General features: G+C 47.5%; 1 protein-coding gene across 2 annotated transcripts; it reads left to right on the top strand.

Moving 5' to 3' along the window:
• Positions 1-667: 667 nt before the first annotated feature.
• On the top strand, positions 668-18,972 carry CYTH4 (cytohesin 4). 2 transcript variants are annotated; one of them, XM_037390170.1, is made up of 13 exons: positions 668-801; positions 6,506-6,588; positions 8,917-9,017; positions 9,274-9,340; positions 11,671-11,789; positions 12,174-12,254; positions 12,918-13,030; positions 13,595-13,743; positions 15,434-15,545; positions 15,990-16,066; positions 16,432-16,503; positions 17,348-17,502; positions 17,889-18,972. In XM_037390170.1, the coding sequence occupies exons 1-13, from the start codon at positions 723-725 to the stop codon at positions 17,959-17,961; spliced, it is 1,281 nt and encodes a 426-aa protein (XP_037246067.1). In that variant the 5' UTR covers positions 668-722; the 3' UTR covers positions 17,962-18,972. The 2 variants fall into 2 exon arrangements, with proteins under 2 accessions (XP_037246067.1, XP_037246068.1); XM_037390171.1 differs by lacking the exon at positions 6,506-6,588 and having other exon boundaries at positions 669-801.
• Positions 18,973-19,500: the final 528 nt, after the last annotated feature.

The raw sequence follows: 19,500 nt of genomic DNA, 5'->3' as shown, positions 1-19,500 counted from the left end.
AGGAAGAGCATTCCTCTGCCTTGCAAGTGGACAGAGCAGCAGAAGTCCCTTCAAAACTGTCCTGCTAATGCCAGCTCCCCCACCAGCTGAGAAATGACTCCATTCCTCCTCAGTTTACTCCATCCTTACAAGGCTTTTCAAGAAAAAGAGTTTGTTACTGGAAAAAAAAGGAACAAGACTGAAAGTACAAGCCACTTAGTGGGCAGTGTGGGAGGGAAGAAAAGAAAAAGACCCTCTTCTCCCCTCCAATAACAATCCTTCAATTTTGGAGCATTCATCCCTCCACCACCTGCTGCAGAATTAACACAGGAAGAATCTTTCCTTTAAAATGAAACCACTTCCCGAAACAGATGGGGTTTCTGAATAAAGAAGTTCCTCTCCCCCTCCACCACCGAGTACCTCAAACAAAAACCCAGAGTACTACCAGCCTCTCACTGCTCATTTCAAACTGCTCCCTCAAACAGAGGTATGTGCTCAGAGATTCCCCCAAAAGCTGCAGGGACGGAAATGCACTTGTGGATTTGCATTTCAGAAGTAGCCAAGAAGCCCCTGTTAGCTCACAGCGGTATGCATATACAGTTTCCTTCACTGATGCAAGCTCAAGAGATGTGGTCGAGGGACGAGGTGAGGAAGGGCGGAGTCACGGGGCAACCCGCCCCCCCTAATGCTGCTACAGTCTTGGTCACTGGCTCCAAGTTGTTTCAGTTCTGTGAAGGATCTGAATGAGCAGAAGAAGGCAAGGAGGAACAACACTTTTGTTGAAAAGTATTGCACTCTTCAGGATGGACTTTTGTCCTGCTGGTAAGCCTTGACCATCTTTTGCCTTGTTTTCTGTGAGGGCTGTGCGCTCAGTTTGACAGGGCAGAGCACACCATGAGATCCCAGCAGCTAGTGTGGATGCTGCGGCTGGTGGCTGCAGGAATGAGATGGTGAAAGATCCCTGGTGGTGCAGTTAATTGCTTGTCAGCCTTCAGCATTAGGCATGGGTTTCTTTTTGCTTGCTCTCCCGTAAGCCACTCCTTTCACATTGGGAGACATTTTCCCACTGATCTGAAAGGTCTTTGTGCTGAGAATGTCTGCTGCTGTGATCCCTTGTGCTGGTGATCCTAAGCTGAGCTGGGGACTGCCTCGGGAGTATCAGGAGTATATGTGACACGTGGGATGAGCACCTATAGGCTTTGGCTTCTCTTCATGCAACTCTGGCATGGCTTGCAAGCTCCTTAGTGGTGTTTCCATACAGCCCCCAGGAGCCGGCTTGACTTTGCAGCGCCTCTCATGCAGCTGGGTAACCCAGTGCAATATGCTTGCAAGGTTTTTGGTACTGGGGCCTCTCTTTTTTATGTCCATGTTAAAGGTAAATTACTGTATTAGGGTCCTGCAAACTCCAAGTGACATGCAGGTAGGCCTGCCTGATCCTGAAATAATTGCAAAAGGCAGATGTGGGTGGGGGCAGATAAGCCACATCTGAGGAGCTGAGAGAAATCTCAGGTTTTATTTACTACTTTGGCAGGTGATGGAAAAAGTAGTTGGGATTCAGCAGGGAAAGGCACACTGCCAGACTGAATGTTTCTAGCCTCTGGCTGAGGAAGTGTGTGTCTGTGCAAAGGCAGCAGATAGGGAGAGCTGAACGGGAATAGGCTGAACAAGGGCCAGGAAGAAAAGGGATCATCATGCAATGGCCCTGCTGTGTCTGACTGTCTTCACAAGCTTCTGCGTATAGGAAATGAAGCACAGAGTGAAGGGAAAGAACAATGCCAAGTTTCAACTGTTCTGCACCTTTTAGCTCCTAGGTGGGTAGCCAAGGAAAGGGCATGCTCAAACCACATACCAGCCTTGCTTGTCAGGGAAATTGGTGGCATGTATGTCAGCTGAGCTCTTGTCAGCCTCTGGCTATGAATGTTGGTGAAGATAGGTCTTTTCAGATCACCCAGACCTTAAAGCAGCTGTGGGCAAAGCTTCTGCAGGACAAGCTGCATGGGATGAGGCAGGTAGCCTTGTAGTGTGCCTTCCACAGAAACTGAGGCTCTTAGAACTGATGGTCTGACACAGTCATTCACTCAAGTTATGTGTTACGGAGTTAATTATGTTTTAAAAGTTATGCACTGCAACAGCACAAAGAGGTCCTGCTCAGGAACAATGCAAGTTTGCTCAGCTTTGGCTAGAGGCAGAGCTTGGAGGCAAGCAATGCCTGAAGAGATGTTCTGGTTCTAACTGATGTCTGCTCAGCCCCAACCTGTTACTACACAGCTATGTGGGAAAGTGGTCTTGTTTGACGCTGGTCTACCTTGGGAGCAAAGGTTGCCGCCAGATGCAGTTTCCCCGTGAGCTTTAGAGCACCGGATGAGTTCAAAGTTGCTTGGTTGTGACATGATTTTCTTGAAGGTCAGAGGTGCACATACAGATTTTCTGGGAGCCACTCCTACCTGGAGATGCAATGGTCCTGGCAGGCACCTCTCTGCCACAGCTGCATGCAGATGAGACCTGTGTCAGGGCTGTGCGTGTGTGTGTGTAACATGTGTGTGTGTGTAACATGCAAACCTGATTACTTTAAGTTGTCATATGGGATAAGGGGACCAGAAGGTGACATATATACTTCTTCACACCTTTCCCCTCGTAGCTGGAATGTGCAAATTAAACCTGTGTGAGGTCCATGTTGAACTTCTTCTGACACGAGCTGGAAGAGAACTGTGGAGTGGCTACATGACAGAGACAGATTGGGCTGAAAAGAATTGAGGAACTAGTACCAGCCTGGTACCTGGCTAGGGAGGTGGTGCTCTGTGCTGGAGATGGCACAGCAGCCATATAAAAAAAGAAAAGGATTTCAGGTGAAATTCTTCCACCAGACAGCCTCATCCAGGCAGAAGTTGCCCATCAGGCTTCTCTGCTTGTGTGTTGCCATGGGTGGAGGTGCCCAGACCTTTTAGCAGGCACACTCACAACCCTACATTGCCTTGCAAATGGGCCAGATGAACCTCTGCTGTTATACTGTGGGTGGGTAACACGTGGATGATCTGTCACAGTGCCACAGATGCAGTCCTTCTTCATAACCTTGCCCTACTGTTTTTGCAGTCCATCCTTCCAGCTTTCCTGGGCAGTCACTTCCCACTTACCTCTGTGCTCCAAAGTATCTTCTTATTTGTATACTTCTGCTTGGCGTTGAAAGCTTCACTTAGCACCTGTGCAGCTCTGCACAGCCCGTTGTGATGGGAAATGGGAAAAGCAAACACAGTACTCTGCTGGCCACTGCACCCAGACTTTTGGGTAACTTTGACCTGGCCTCCAGGTGGAGAGGCTGAGGGCATAAGTCACCACAACTGAAATTGAAGTCTGTGTTCTGTTTTGGGTGACAGCACTGAAAATACAAGCCTGGGCAATTCATGAAGAACTGGCAGGTCTTTCTATCTGTGTCTGCCCTGAGAGTGGGAAAAGAACTTCAAGAGCAAGTGTAAGCCCTACAAATGTGATGCTGATGTGCTTCCCTTTCAACATTTTCTCTCTGAAAATAAACATCAAGCAGGAACTTCATGTCCTCTCTGGAGAGGACGCCAGCCAGTTTTTTATGCCTTGTGTCTGAACTGGAAGACTTCAGCGTTGGTTTGGCTGACAGGCATCCCCCTGAAACCTGTGGGTGTTTTCATGGCATGTTCTTCATCGGGGTGAAATTTCCCCCTATGCAGAGAACCCTGACTAGGGCTATGCTTCATCTGTGTCTGACCTAGCCCTAGAGGGAAGTGGAACTTGATTATACTGAGGACTTTGAAGAAGCTGAAGCCATTCCTCAGTCCCTGGTGCAGGGATGAAGTCCCTCTGCCATTCCAAGTGTCTGGAGCGAGCCAGGCAGCTCTTCACTTGGAGTGTCCTTCTCCTGCTGGTTCAGCTTGTTCTCAACATGGAGAGGGAAGGAAAGGCAAAGCAGCCTACTCTAATTATCTCATCTGCTGCTTGCCCAGCTGCCTCTGCTGTCTGTGCTGCCTTTCTGTGGACAGTTCCCCAAACAAGACTTTTGGGTTCACTTCCCCTAACTGTAGACCCCAGTGTGTGCTGTAACATTGATGAAAGGCCTCAAAACAGCCTTTAGCAGACCATTAGGCCTTCTGTTTGGGAAGTGGAGTAATGTGCAGGCACTGACCTTGGAATTATTTGCCAAGGCAATCAGGGACTTAAGCTGTTTAGGAAAACTTAGGAGACCTTCCAAGGACCCTCCCTGCAGCTCAGTCTAAATTGCTCTAAAAGTTTGATCCCTTAATTTTTCTCCTTACTATGTCACTCTTACCTGTTCTTTTATCCCTTGATTCCCTCCCCTTCTCCATGATTCATATGCTTTTTCTCCCCTGCCCTCCCCACACACGCAGTCCTCCCCACACATGCAGTCCTCCCCACACACGCAGTCCTTCCCACACTTTTCTTGTTCTGACAAACTGGACAGGTAAATCACTTGGGAGCTGGGGTTTTCAGATGTTCAGAAGGAAGGGAGACTAAGTTATTTACAGTCTTGGTTGGGGTCGTGTGGGTGGGATGGTGTCCTCTGGGAGCTTCATGTCTCTTTGAGATGCTTTAGACTGCTTCAGCAGACACAAAACAACTGAAGCAAAGCAATCAGCCACACTACAGACTTTGCTGGGGGGTGGGGGAAGAGGAGGTTCATCATGTATGTCCTACAGAGCTTTTGTAGAAAGAGAGGACAAAGGGTCTTAGTAGTAATTTGTGCAGGAATCACCCCAGTGATTCCACAATTACCAGCCCCTGTAGAGGTGAAAGAGATAAAGCTGGGGAGGCTGAGAGGCTGGCCTCATCTCCTGCAGACATCAGAATGGTGGGAGACATAAAGTAAACTGAAAGACACAGGCACCACTCACAGGCACAGAGCTGACATTCAAGGGGAAGTCAGCCACCCACCTAACAAGCAGCAAAGCCACTGCATGGGTTTTTTTGTTGTTGTTGTTGTTTCTTTTTGTTTGTTTTCTTGCTTGCTTACTTGTTTGTTTGTTTTCCCCTCATACAGATTTGACTGCTGCAAGCTGCTGGATGCCACAGGTTTTCCTCTCAACCAGCTCCAGCAGCCAGCTTCTTTCAGCTCTTAGTGAGGGCTGCTTGCAGAGTGTGGAGGGGATGCGGGTCCTTCCCAGTCCTGGCTTCGTGCTGGTTCCTTGCCCAGTGCTTTCCTCCCAGAGGCTCAGCAGCCTCTCCTCAGGGAATGCAATGCTTGAAAAGAGGGGGAGAAGTGATGGGAGAGAGGCTGCAGCCTCAGAAAATTAATAGGACAGACTTAGCACATGGAAACACAACCAGCCAGGAAGATGAGGGAAAGATTAGGATCAGGGAAGGAAGGTTTCTCTGAGCTGTTATGGCCGTGACAAGAAAGAAGTATGAGATGAATGCCCTTGTCCCCGTTGTCCCCTTTTCCTTCTGTCTGTCTTGGCTGGTTCCTTCCCCTTTTATCCCCAGTCATATTTATAGCAGTTGTTTTGCATGTGAGATCCACACTAAGAGAATTTCCAAGGCAGCTGGTGCCACTTCCCCTTTTTCCAGGAAGACAGAAGGCCCAGGGGATTTTGGCTTATGAAACAAAGGAGCAGGGCATCCAGTTACCTGACCTGGCTTCCTGGAGAAGCTTTGTCTTGCAGTGTTTAGATGCAGCAAGGTCCCTGTCTGCAAGTTCTGCAGTGACCTTATAGGAGCTCCAGTGCTCTCAGCCTTGTGTGAGTCCCATTTTTGTCCTGGGGCTCACCATCTGTTTTGCCTCTCTAGGCCTGCAGCCTTCTCTTTCTCCTTGCTGAAGAGGTTGTGCTTCACCTGGATTATATTTAGCAGCAGTGCTGTCACCCCAATTCTTCTAAGTCCTTTATGAATCATTTTGTGGTCGCTTTGGCTCTGCTGGTATCTGTTTAACTTCCTGTACATTACAAGGAAGCCTGCTTGTGTTTCTGTATTGTCTGTAGTCCACAGAACAATGCCACCCACAGATGCTTCTTCTTCAGCAAGGCTTTCATCCCCCTGGATCCTGCCCTCGGACCTGAAAAACCTTGATTCTGTCTCTTAAGCCATTTCTGACTCTAGCTGTGGTGGATCAGTCCATGAAGCCAGTGGCTCTTCATGGGAGGTTTGGATGTAGATGAAGTATTAGATCACCACTTTTCCATATATAAAGATGACAGACATAAAAACCGCCAAAGAGGTAAGACCTCTTCATTGTGCTTACAGTGAGCAAAACCATTGAGTAGGTGGGGTGGGTTGCTGCAGACTTAGATCAGAGAGCTACCAGTGCAGTGGCTGGCTGCTAGGAGGGTTATATGGGTCTGTGCTGCTTGCTGTGGACTGAGAAACATTTGCAGGGCAAAGCTGAGGTGCAGTGGCTGCAACAGCAGGTAACATAGATGCTGAAACACAGAAATCAGAGTTGCTGTGGCATGACCCTATGAGAGGATAGGGGCTGAGAGGCTAAGGCAGCTTTTCCTGTGATATGTTGGCCCCAGTAATATTCTCATGGGCAACTCTGTTCTTTCAGGGTCAACTGACTTGAGTGAGGCTGAAGAGGCTGAAATAGAGACAATCAGGCAGCACAGACAGGAGCTTTTGGAGGACATTAAGGTAAGGACCATCCTCTTCCTCTTGTCTCCCTAGCTTTCTCAAAACTGTCTTCATCAAAAAGTGTTTTCATGTAATAGTCCAGGTCATGCAGAAGTGCTTCTGCACAGGAGACATTTGCTCTGGCATGATCCAGCTTGAATTCTGAACTTCAGGTGGCCTTGGCGTATTTGCTACCAGGCTACATCCAACCTGTGGTACCCTCTGCTGCAGGAGTCATCAACTACCCTAATGGGATATTTGAGAAAGGTTGGTCAGCTCATTAGCAATGATGAGCTGGGATTGCATATTTAGGATTAAGGAAATAAGTATGACTTTACTAAGTCATACTGGCAGGGATCTGGTTCAGCATTTATGATGATTTTTAATTACTGATTACCTGCTAATAACATATCAGTCCTAGTTACCTGCTGCATCTCGCTGTGTTTATTGAACTTTTGTTTGGTTTGTGGACCTCTAACAAGTCCTCCATGATGGATCCTGTCTCTTTCAGAGGTGTGTGATGGCAGGACCATCCACACAAGTTTCTGTGGTTGAATTTGTTTTTCCTTTTCTTTTAGGAGACCCAAACATTTCTCCAGAGACTCCAAAAATGTCTGAAAGTGACAGATTCAAAATCAGTCAGTAATATCATGTTGTGGTCATGCATAGTGCTGTACACTTTCTATTCTGTTCTGCCTCCACCACCATGGAATGGGGTCTCCTACTTGAGAGAGCTTATTGCACTGAATCATTGGATTTGCACTGTTTTTCCCACAACATAAAGATATCCAGATGCCTGGGGAATAGGTGCAATATCTCCTTGTGTAGAGTAAAGGATTAAGTAAAACTACCTATTACTTCTTAGGCTTCCAGAGTCACCATCTCTGCTGCAAATCAGAGTAGTGTCTTGTCCCTTCTTGCAAAACAGGTTGTGAATGTATGTGCGTGTGGTTTGCCTGTGTGGTTCTTATCTCTTCAGTTTTCAGCATAGGCAACGTGCACTGTAGGAGGCAGGATATTTGAATAGGAATACCATGTTTTTTATCCACTGTGGACAGAGAAAAGCTACTAGACTGCACAGACCCCTACTCTAAATCCCAAAGCCATTAACCAATGGGGTATGCATTGTCCAATGGAGCAAGATGAGCTTAGGTGAGAGTGTTTGGAACTAGAGACATTTTCCCAGGTGGATTTCTACAGAGAGCATCTAGCAAACCCTTTAACACAATGAGTTGGGGGGATGTCTGGTGGGAGAGTAGGGAGGAGGGGAGAGCTTGGGTCAAGACTTCCCAGTTGCACTGCCAAAAGACAGCAGCGAATAAAATAACAAAATTGATAATAATTTGAAATTCAGGAGCTAAGGTCACAGCTTTGTTACATTTGCACAATAACTAAAGCTTAGTAAGGAACACTCCCAGCTCTGGAGACTGATGAGGCACAACAGAATGAAGGCCAGAGCAGAAATCCAGAAGCCCTTTTAAATTATGGGATACTGGAGAGCTTCAGTTTCTCTATCTGGGTGCATACTTTGGCCACATCCTTACTCCTTGTTGAGGCAAGATCTGTCATAAAATAATGCTTCCTCCCCTGCTTATTCTGGTTTGCATGAGGAAGAATTTGGGTGATTCCTGCAAGAGAGCTGTGATGCACTGTGGCTCTGAGGAGGGCCATAACTACAGGATGGAAGCAAGGAGATATAGACATCTTCATTTCCTTGGCAACACAGAATATCCAGCCAAGAAGGCCAAGGTCTGTCATGGACCTAAAGGGAACTGAATTCTACAATTGATGATTTAAAATTTGACAGTGATTACTCTTCTTTTGCTCCTCCTCCTTTCTTTCTCCACTTAAAGACAGGCATCTGCTTAATGGTATTTCAATGATAGCTACGTTAAAACCTCCGTGTTTCACAATGTGGCCACTTCAGGTTCATATTGACCTCACAGTTACTGGTTCCACTTCCTCTTTCGTGGACGTGTACCAAGGCTATGCAAAGTAAAAGCTAGAAGGAAATGGGCACAATGGAAGGAGCCTCACATCTGACATTGTTTGAGGAACTGAAATCAACACCATTCTGAGTTCTCTGATATTCTCCATGCTGGCTAAGCTTAGTTTTCCAGTCTTGATTGACAACAGATATAGGAACATCTTTCTGCCCCACTGTCCCATTGTTTTCATCTGGAATCCGTCAGGGTGACCCTAGAGCAGTGTCCATTTCATAGACATCCTTGGCTAGTTGTGACCATCTGACCTGTCCTTTTCCTATGACTGAGGGAAGAACTAAGACTTGCTCTGTATGCGTCTGCTGTTTTCCACTCCATCCCCTTCATCCTCATATTTCTTTTGCAGAAGCTGAAAGAAGAGATTGCTGAAGTGTTTGCGGAGATTGAGTGCTTCCAAAATGCAAAGGAGAGGCAAGAGGCAGACAGTAATCCTGGGGAGCAGACCAGGCAAGTGGGACAAGATGAGTATTCATTTGTTTACAAAGTCTCTCTCTTGATGTTGAGAAAACAAAAACATCTATGGAATTTGCATCACACCAAGGACAGGGAAATGAGAACAGGAATACCCTTCCCTCCTCTAAGATTTCTCTTTATTCCTGAATAGTCAGACAACTGTTCTTGAGACATGTAAGTTACCTTGTGAGTGAATTGAAACATGGACCTTTTTTCTAAGCTTGACTTTCCTCCTTCTTTGTGTTTGCAGCAAACTATCACAGAAGGATAAACTTCTGTCCCTGGGCCGGAAGAAATTCAACGTGGACCCTGCGAAGGTAGGATTTGCTCATTCCACTTACGAGGAGAAAGATCTCCTGTTGGCTACTGGTCCACTTGCAGTCACCAATGTCAAAGGGACTACATATGGCATGGTACTGTGGGGCTAGTTTTCTACCTCACTAAGGCTCCAATTAGTAGCACCCTCCACCCTGTCCCTGAATAAGGTCCCCTGATATGATCAAGCTGTGTTGCATCTCCCCATCACGTGCCTATAGGCCACCCCATCAGGTACAACCCAAAACTAAGGGAAATAAAGGGAGAACAGTTTAACACTGCCAATGTGTCAGAAGAGCCAAATCTCCTCCAGCCCAGATCTTCTTGCCTGTGAGAGGCTAAGAATTGGCCATAGTGTAAAGGAGGAGGATGAAGTAAGAAGGTGAGAAGTTTTGAATGTCAAATTGCTTAGCTAATTCAGAACAGAAGACAAAGTGCTTCTGTACTTTTGGAAGTAGTTTTTGTTTTGATAGTATTGGTTGGACTGTGGTGTGAATCCAAGTTTTCTACTTTCTGGGGCTCTGACCAGTGTGCTCCAAACTCCATAGCTTTCAGCCCTCTGCAGAAAGCTCTAAAATCATTATGATTAAGCAGAGAAGATGTGAGAAAGACAGCTTTGTCTTGCTTCCTCCTCACTGGTGCACCATTTTTTGAGCTCTGTAAGGAAAACCACAAGCTTCAATGATTGCTTGCCAGCTACCCACCACAGCTAGTATCGTGGGTGGCTGCTGGTCTGAGTGACAACATCTCATGTCTCCTCCTCTGCCCTCCTGAGACCCTCAGGATGCCTTCCCCAGTGCCCACACCACAGCTGGAGTGCTTGCCAGTCCCCTGGACATCCCTCTGCCAGTGGAAGCTGTCTCAGAACAGTAATATCAGTACTTACAGCCTGCGTGAGAGCAGGCTTCATTTTGTGGTTTTGTCTGACCTTTTTTTTGAGACCCCAGAGGCTTTTCTGTCTGTGGCACTGTGCCATGCTGTGTGGATATACATATTATGTATATCTACATATATAATATATATGTTCTGTGGAAATACCTGAGCTCGTTCTGACTCCAAACCAGTTTAGCTTTAGTAGTTCAATGCTGATCAACCTGGTTGAAATGTTATACTACGTGCATATATTATGCAGATCTCTGTTTATTGCTTCCCTTTTGCTACATGCCATAGGCTGAGTGGTGTTGCAATGCAAGGAACTTTCTTCGCACCTCATTGCTAAGGTTGCACTTCATCCATGCAATGCTGATACTTTAAATGAGTTCCTACCTCCAAGATCTCAGGGCAAGTTCCTGAGGCTAGAGGAGGTAAGCATTAGGAATCTGGCTGAATGAAACCTTTAGGGAGAAACGTTTTCTTCTGGAAAATGGAGCTACATCATCACTGCAATGCTTTGCAAAATTAAATTGATCTTCCAATTCCATCTGGGGATAAAGAAAAGAAAATAGTGGGGAAAAATCTCACAAACATTTCAATTTCTTCTTTTGAAACTGCTTTTTCTTTGGGGCATTTTAGAAATAGTTTCTTATATATTACAAGGCAAAGTGAATTGGTTCTGCTGAAGTAGAACATTTTGATGGATCTAAACCAATTTTCATTTCTTTATTGTATTTTGTGAGGAGACTTGCAATGTGGTCTGGAAACTTGCAGTGGTTTTAGATATTATTAAGAATCTTAAAAAACCCTTAACTTTCTGTGACTTTGAAAATCATGGAATTCCCTCTAAAATAGGATGTTGACTCTTTGTGCAGCCCAACTCAGACCCTTTATATTTCTTACAAAATGTATTCCATCCTTACTGGCAGAGCAGGATGGATCTGAGGAGATTGCAGACTTCTCTGTTCTGTGGCATAGAAGAAAACTTAGGAAAAAGTAATTTTATCTCAAGGCCATATTTCTGTCCAAGTACATTTTTTTTACTATGTCTCCTTTTAAACAAACATTTATTTTTTTTAAGTCAAGTTAATTCAGAAAAAAAATGACATTTAGGAGAACAGTAAGATATTTTGACTGAAAATGTTAACATGACCTATTTTGACTTTGCCTTTTTGGACTTTTAGCCTACATTGCCTTTTTTTGTTTGGTTGATTTTTCCATCCCAGTGAAACATTTATCCAAATCTAGGGCTAAAATGGAAGTGGGACTGACCCACCATGGTGAATGAAGAGGAATACAGGTGGGAACATGGCTGGGTTCTTCCATAAAAGATCTGGGGAGTAACAGAGAAGGCAACATCATCAAAGCCAAGGAAGGCTGATACCAGGGTGTTTGAGTCCTACTTTCTCATCAGCCCACAGAGCTGTCTTACTTCACTGTCTCACTTCTCCTCCCCCAGGGGATCCAGTACCTGATTGAGCACAAGGTATTGTCCTCAAACCTGCAGGAGATTGCCAAATTCCTCCACAATGGTGAAGGCCTGAACAAGACAGCCATTGGGGACTACCTGGGTGGGAGGTGAGCAACTCAGCCTGGATGAGGAGGCCCTTTGGAGGCCCTGTCCTGCCTGGGCCCTCTCAACTACCATTTTAGATGATCCCTGGCAGACTTCAGTCAGGTGCCAAGACTGAAGATACCTCAAACTGCAGTGGGCTAGGTGGTCAGTACACCTGGGGCGGGGGGCCTTTGGAGTGGCTAAGGCTGGCTGTATGGGCTACTTTTCCTCCTGCCCGTAATGGAGTCAGTATTCCCAGACTAGAATGTACATCTTGGCTTCTTCTTGGTCACATAGGAAGTGGAGGCTGGGATGGACTCAGGTTGCATGTTGTCACACGAAAGGGCATCCAAACTGAGTAGGGTAAAGGTTCTTTTCTGACTTTTTTTCCTTCTACCCTCTCCCAGGGACCCCACAAACATTCAGATCCTCCAAGCTTTTGTGGCGTGTCACCAGTTTGCCAACCTCAACCTGGTGCAGGCGCTGAGGTGAGTAAGCATGCAGGACACAGGTGATGGAGCAGAAGCCGGCTCAGTCTTTGGGTCTTACCACCCAGGAAGGTTGTGTAGCCCTGCTGGGCTGAGATGGGGCTTCCCAAGGCCCTGCTGCATGTGTTGGCTCCAAGACTGTTGCTCTGTGAGATGTTAACATCTCTTCCTGGGGGAACTCTTCCGTGGTCCCTTGACTGGACTGGCCACATGCAGAGAGAAAAGACGGGAAAAGCAAAGTGGGCTTCAATGACTGGGGAGTGGGGCAAGTTATTTTTGCACCAAAAAACATGTCTGTCCACAGTGCCTGTTATGTCAGAGACAAAGTGAGTCTTAGTCTTAGGGCACTCTGTTTTCTTATAGTCCAGCCTTCTGGCAGGGCTCTTTCTCTTGAGGTCTCTGCTGCTTTTCAGGGCACTCATTAGGGAAGAGGAGCCATGGTTTCCATGTCGCTCAGTTATGCTTTCTGGGTTTAGGGTGTTTGAGGTTTATGAACCCAGGCAATTTTTTGAGAGAGGAGCAGAGCTCCTGCTTCATGCGCTGAGTTGTCTCTCCAGTGTGATGGGATGACTTTTATTTTCATGGTGTCCCATGGTTTGAGGGAAAGGATAAATGTCCCTTGCACTCAATCTGACTAACTCTCTGGCATGCTGGTCCTGATAGGCAGTTCCTATGGAGCTTCCGCCTGCCTGGAGAAGCGCAGAAGATTGACCGGATGATGGAGGCCTTTGCCAGCTGGTACTGCAAGTGTAATCCAGGAGTGTTCCAGTCCACAGGTAGTTACAGGGAGAAGACAGGCTTTCAAGCTGAGCACTGCTGTTTGCTAGGGAGAGGAGCCTTCCTTTTCCATTCACAAAGCACAGAGGACATCACTTGGAAGTGCAGATGTTTCCCCTTAAGCTGAAGGAGGCAGCCGAGCTCCTGTGAAGCTTTTGTGAAGCTTTTGAATAGTCTGAGGGTCTTCAGCTCTCCTTTTGCTACTATGCTGCAGTCCATCCCCACAGGCAATGGACTTGAGAAGTGCTGCCAGCCCCTATACCTCATTGCAGCAAGGATGGCACTGGCAGACATAGGTCATAGAAACTTTCCTGCTGGCAGAGCCATTATCAGACCAGGTCTACCTAACTTGCCCCATTACCCTGAGAGGATGGCATCACCTCCATCACAGGAGATCAACCCTTGTCCCTCTTTCTCCTAGCAGAGAGAATATCTCCCTTTCCCTCCTACAGCTGAGAGGATGACACTGTTCTCTGCTGCCTGGAAACCAAGCCACCTGTAAGGATATGGATTGATCTGCCCTCTAACACGTCACTTACCCTGGTTTTCTTTCTCATTGCCAGATACCTGTTATATACTCTCCTTCTCTATCATCATGCTCAACACCAGTCTGCACAACCCCAATGTGAAAGACAAACCCCCCTTTGAAACATTTGTATCCATCAACAGAGGCATTGACAATGGGGGGGACCTGCCAGAAGAGCTCTTAAAGGTAAGAAGACCTGCCATTTTCTCATCAGTCCCTCTTTTTCTCTCTGGCTTGGGGTCCACCAAGAAGCAAAGGTCCACAGGTCTCAGTGTAATACAGGTCTGTTGACCTTCTGCCATACAAGGGGAAGGGCTACACGAGGAAAGAGGGCAGTATGTAGAAAAGCAAAGCTGGAAAATGTGGAAACTGCTTTGGAGAGGTGCTGCATATGTGCTTGTTGGTGAGGACATGGACCAAGAGAGACGGGGCTGGAGGCTTTTAGGGAATAGTAGTATTGGTTTAAGAAAGTTTGTGCTTTTAAGTGTGTCCGTGTGAGACAGGGACAGGTATTATAACTGTGTGAGAGAGGAAGACATGAGCTGTGGGTGTCTGTGTGTCACATAGGTTGTGTGAACGGGGCACCCACATCTGTGGGAGGTTGTTGGGTGCCTGACTCTTTTGGCCAGCTTTGAAAGTCCTAGCCCTCAGGAGGACTGTCTTGTTTCTTGTGTGTCTCTCTGTGTGTCAGGCAATGTCACCCTGGCCCAGATTATGAATTCCTTTCCGTTGTTCATACCTAAATGTCTCAGCTGACCCCAGTGTTCATTCACATCAGTCAGGACACCAGTGCCTGACCTCTCTTACACCAAGATATGCCTTTGAGTGAGTAGAACTAACAAGCACCAAACGAGTGTCAGGATCTCTTCCAGCATCCGTGAAGCTCTCAGCAGGTTCATGTGTCTCTGATCCCAGAGTATGAAGATTCAGAGCAGGGGAGACAGAGTCAGGGGATGCATCCATCAACAAAGCTGAAGCTATCGTTTTCCCAAAGGCTCAGCAGGCATCAGACCTGCCCTATGAAGCCAGGTAGAGGTGGGCAGCCTGCCTACATGTGTTTAATTTTACCCAACCAACCTGGGGAAAACAGCTTGTGTCTTGTGTCGAAGAGGCTGCCTACATCCCACACTTGGGTTTGCTGAGCAGCATCCCCTCAGGGTAAAGGCTTTAGATTTTTCTCCAGTGTGTCATTTCTTTCCCGCAATTTGAGGGAACTTTCAGGAGCCTGTAGGTTTGGTTTTTTTCTTGGCTTGGAATTTGTGTAATAAATGATGGCAAGTCCAATGATGTGAGCAACATTTTTGTATCCCTTGAAAGCTAGTAACCTGCCTCCCTGTCACTCTGCTGTTATGAATGTCAGCCACCCTTTGTGTGCCTCAGTGCAAAAGCCTTTGTTCTATGAAATGTGCCTCCTTGTGGACATGTAAGTGTGTGTGTTGGTCTCTACATACAAGTTCTCAACAGTGTTTGGCACCACCAGTCCAGAGCCTAAATGGGGCTGCAGTCTCTGTCATGTTGTGTCGTGTGTCCCCCAGTGCCACAGTACTACCCACAGTGGCACTTGTGTGACACGCTGGGTTTAGTCACTGAGACCTCTCTTGGTAAGGATGCACACTTTTGTGCCTGTGACTTCCCAAACTGGGTGCCTTTTTTTTTGACACAGGATGCAGAAAAGAGCTGGTGAGCCCCCTTGAGATGCTGTGAGATGTAGACTGAGGACTGTCGTAGCCCCAGTGCTCCCCTCCCCATTCACCTGCCCTCCCCTGTGGGGACAGAGTGATGAACCAGATGGACTTAGGAAAGTTGTGTACTAGCTTTGTCAGAAATCTTTCTTTCTCTTTCCCTCTCTCTTTCCGCTTCCAACGTTCTGGGGCAGAATCTGTTTGAGAGCATAAAGAATGAGCCATTCTCCATTCCAGAGGATGACGGGAATGACCTCACACATACTTTCTTCAACCCTAGCCGTGAGGGCTGGCTCCTGAAACTAGGTAAGGGTGAGGATTCCTCTAGCTCCTCCGAATTCCCCACCTGCCTGCCTCCCACCACACATCTCCCTCGGGAGCGCACCAGCATCTCTGCGGTCCTTCCCTCCCCTCTGCTGCGGTGGGGTGAGGCTGACACCTGCTGTTGAAAGCAGCTGCCTGCCCTCTCCTCCCAGCTCCTGGCAGGCTCTGTCTGCTCGAAACGGGTCGCGGAAAGATAGCCCTCACCCTCCCCATTCCCAGCCCCATCAGAGCAAAACTGGCTCCCTGTGTCTGCGTGTCCACCCTATGGCATCACATCAGCAGTGAGCACCACGGTTGCCTCCCTGGGGCTGATCTACAGGGAGAGCTGGGAGGGTATGGCTGTGTGTGCAGGACTGGAGCTTGGAGGGGTGCGGTGGGGAGGACGGCAAGATGTGTGACTAAGGGCCTTTGACTTACTGCCTTTAGGAGGACGTGTGAAAACCTGGAAACGCCGTTGGTTCATTCTGACTGATAATTGCCTGTACTACTTTGAGTATACCACGGTAAAGGCTTAACTCCCAGTGGGGAAATTGTGTGGTGGGTGGTTATGAGCCTCTGAGGGGCCAGGAAGAAGCAGAGGGTGGGGGGCAACTCTTCCCTTCTACCCTGTGCTGCCAGCCAGACCTCTCTTCTCTGCTATGCTGTTTCCTTACCTCTGGTCTTGAGGAGGAGAGAGGCTGGACACTGCAGCTGTTGCTGTGATCTCCTGTAAACTAAGCTTCTTATTGTGTAAATGGAGGGGGTTTCCCCAGGCACACACTGCACTTGTCACCCCCACTAAGGTACATGTCTGGGAAATCAGAGAGGCTCTAAATAGTGTAGCTGTGGGGAGCATGTTGGGTGTTAATTCATGTTTCCTTGCCTTCAGGACAAAGAGCCTCTGGGCATTATCCCCCTGGAGAATCTATCAGTCCGGAAGGTGGATGATCCTAAAAAGCCAGTAAGCATCCATTGCTTGATACTCTGTCAGTGCAGGTTCTCAGATGGTCAGAGGGAAGAAAGGGTGCCCATCTCCTACTTTTACCATGCTTTTCAGAGGGCAGCTGCCATTCCAAATTGCCTTGTGCCCCCATCTAAACATGACAGTCTCTAAACATGATTGTATTTTACCAGGGAAGATCTGGTGTGAACAGAGAGCTGTCCTTTGGCTGGCTGTATTGTATGTTTTCATGTGTGTGTGTGTGTGTGTGTGTGTGTTTAGGGGGGCACACAGCTGACTCCCTCCTCATTTTGCACCAGGAGATGTGGGTTCAGTTTCTCTCCCCGGGATTCTCCATAATGAGTTACAGAACATACAGACCAGACAGTGCTGTGGTGCTAGGAAACTATCCCAGGAAGTGACACTCTTTGTCTGTGCATCTTTTGTTCATACCCACTCTTTTATGTGTCATGTATGGCTCTGGGAAAAGTGCCTTCTGTCTGTGTGCTGGCAGGCAGAAGAGAGGACGCATCTACTTAAAAGGGGGAGAAATTTTCATTATGGAGCAGAGTGACAGATCCCAAAAAGTGTTTTCTGATAACTGTTGATGGTCTATCTATAAAGCCTGTTTTAGTGTCCAGCCCTCCACAGGAGGGGTGTATTTACCTAAGAGGGGTGGCCTGGAGATCTAACTTATAGGGGGGTTCTTGGGGTGGGGAAGGAAAGGCTCTTCTGCACTTCAGAGACAGAACGCTCTCCTCCCCTTTGGAAGGTCTCTGAGCCTGTCAACCATAGTTGAAGGCAGCATAGTCTCCTTGGTCCACCTGCCCTCCCCTACTGCTCCATTTCATTCCCTTTCTCACAGAACTGCTTTGAGCTCTTCAATCCTAACTGCAAAGGGCAGAAGATCAAAGCCTGCAAAACAGATGCGGATGGGAAAGTGGTTGAAGGCAAGCATCAGTCCTATAAGATCTCAGCAGTCACACCAGCAGAACGTGATGAATGGATTGAGGCAATAAGGTGAGAAAACCAGAACTGGAGGCCTGAGCTTGCCTTTGATCAGTCCCGGGGACAAATTGTTGTGCAGTTTATTCAGCCACCACAGCTTGAAAAAGGGGGTGGAAGAAAATGTTTGCAGTCTACCAACTGTAGTACCTCTTGATTTCAGAGTTTCAGGGTCTTTTCTGGAGAATCTCTAGCCACAGCTAAATTCTCTGCTGTGGGTATGCAGATCTCCAGTCCTATATTTTGGTGAGAGGTATCTCTGTGCAAGTTCAGTTAAGTTGCCTTTGCTGTTCTCCAGCATTAAATCTCTTACTTTTGTTCCCATTTCCTCAGTTAAGTTGCCTTTGCTGTTCTCCAGCATTAAATCTCTTACTTTTGTTCCCATTTCCTCTTATTTCCAGGACCAGTATCACACAGGATCCTTTCTATGATCTGGTCTCTGCCCGTAAGAAAAAGATTGCCAGCAAAAACTGAGCCCTGACCTGGGCACTGGCAGCAGGAAGATGTAGTTGTTGGACAGCTTCCCTCCCACACTGGGCTCTTCCAGTGAAGAAATTTGGGAGCATTGGTTCCCTCTGCCTCCCACTTGGCAGGAAGATGACTGACAGGACAACTTGCCAGATTTGCTTCTTCCCTTTCCAAACTGAAGGCAGAGGCACAGTGTGCAATCCACTGAGAACTGTCAGAACCATGGGCATGGCGTTTCTTATGTCCAAACTTAAAGGCTCAACAGCAACTGGCCTTTGGATTTTCCCATATAGCCCCAGGCATGTAAGACAGGATGTGAGAGGAGACAAGAATGTCTCCAGAATGCCTCTCCTGCCATCAAACCAGGCCTGGGTATTTTGCTGTGAGGAACCCTGTAGATGCTCTCAGAGCATGGTTCAGTCAGTTGCAGAGCAGAAAAAGCACCAATGGTTTCTCTTCCATGAACAGAGATGTGTAGTGGTTGTGGAGACGGGGCCACTGATACTAAGATCTCACTGTGAAACCAGAGGCCAAGGGAAGATAAGAAGCCCCCTGTCTGGAAGAGAGCCTTCCCTACCTCTTCCTATAGCTGAGAGGGCTGTAATCCTGGGAGGTCCCTGCTCTGTAACTGAGTCATAGGTTTTAAAACATTAAAGATGTTGGATAGAGAGATAAGGGGTAAATGAGTGTAGAGAGGCTGTGGGACCAGGGAAGTAGCTCTGAGTCTTTTGTCTCTCTGTTTTGAGACCCAGGGACCACCACAGGTCTCCCTAGGGAAGTAATACAAACACTAGCTCTCCTCCTGGCTGATGGCTCCCCAACAGAGGTTGCTTCCTTGTGCTGCCCCAGAGGCCTGGGCTGTGTATCTGAAAAGCCTGCAGCCAGAAGACATGAAAAACTGGAGGTGCATACACACCACACACACAAGTGCAAGTGCATACACACACACACACAGAGACATTCCCACCTTCAGACTGGTCATCTGGAGTCTGGGGTTTTTTTTGTCTCTTGTGTAAAGAAAGAAATAAAAGTGCCTGAAATAAACCAAAACTCAGCGTAACATGATGGTTTTAGTGATAAAAGCAGAGGAAGTGAGATAAGTGTCATGTTCCTGTGCCTAGCCAAGCAGCCTGGGCACCACCGCAGCTCTGCACTGCACCCGAAATGCAGGCGGGCTGAGTGCTGGCACAAGCTGGGCAGTGCGGGACAGAGGAGTAAAGGTGCAGGGAGCTGCAGCCCTGCAAACTGGGAACAGCACGGAGGCCAATGCCGGGGGCTCCAGAGGCAATTACACCTGCAGGGTTAAAGGACGTGGTAAGCTATTGCTATTTCCTCTGTCACCTTTTGGATCTCTTCTAGTAAGCACTGGTGCTGCCTCAGTCTCTTGCATTTTTCCTTCCTGCAGAGGGCTGTATCTACCCGGCAATCTGCAGCAGGGCCAGCACAGCCTAATTATTCATTCTAGTTATTTTTGCCCAAGCCACAGGAATGCTGAATTAATTTCAAGAGGCAGGGAGTGTATCTCAGAGTTGAAGCACGTGCTTA

The sequence above is a fragment of the Falco rusticolus genome, chromosome 5, assembly GCF_015220075.1.
Source record: "Falco rusticolus isolate bFalRus1 chromosome 5, bFalRus1.pri, whole genome shotgun sequence".
Classification (NCBI taxonomy): domain Eukaryota; kingdom Metazoa; phylum Chordata; class Aves; order Falconiformes; family Falconidae; genus Falco; species Falco rusticolus.
This window is presented reverse-complemented; position numbering and strand designations above follow the sequence as displayed.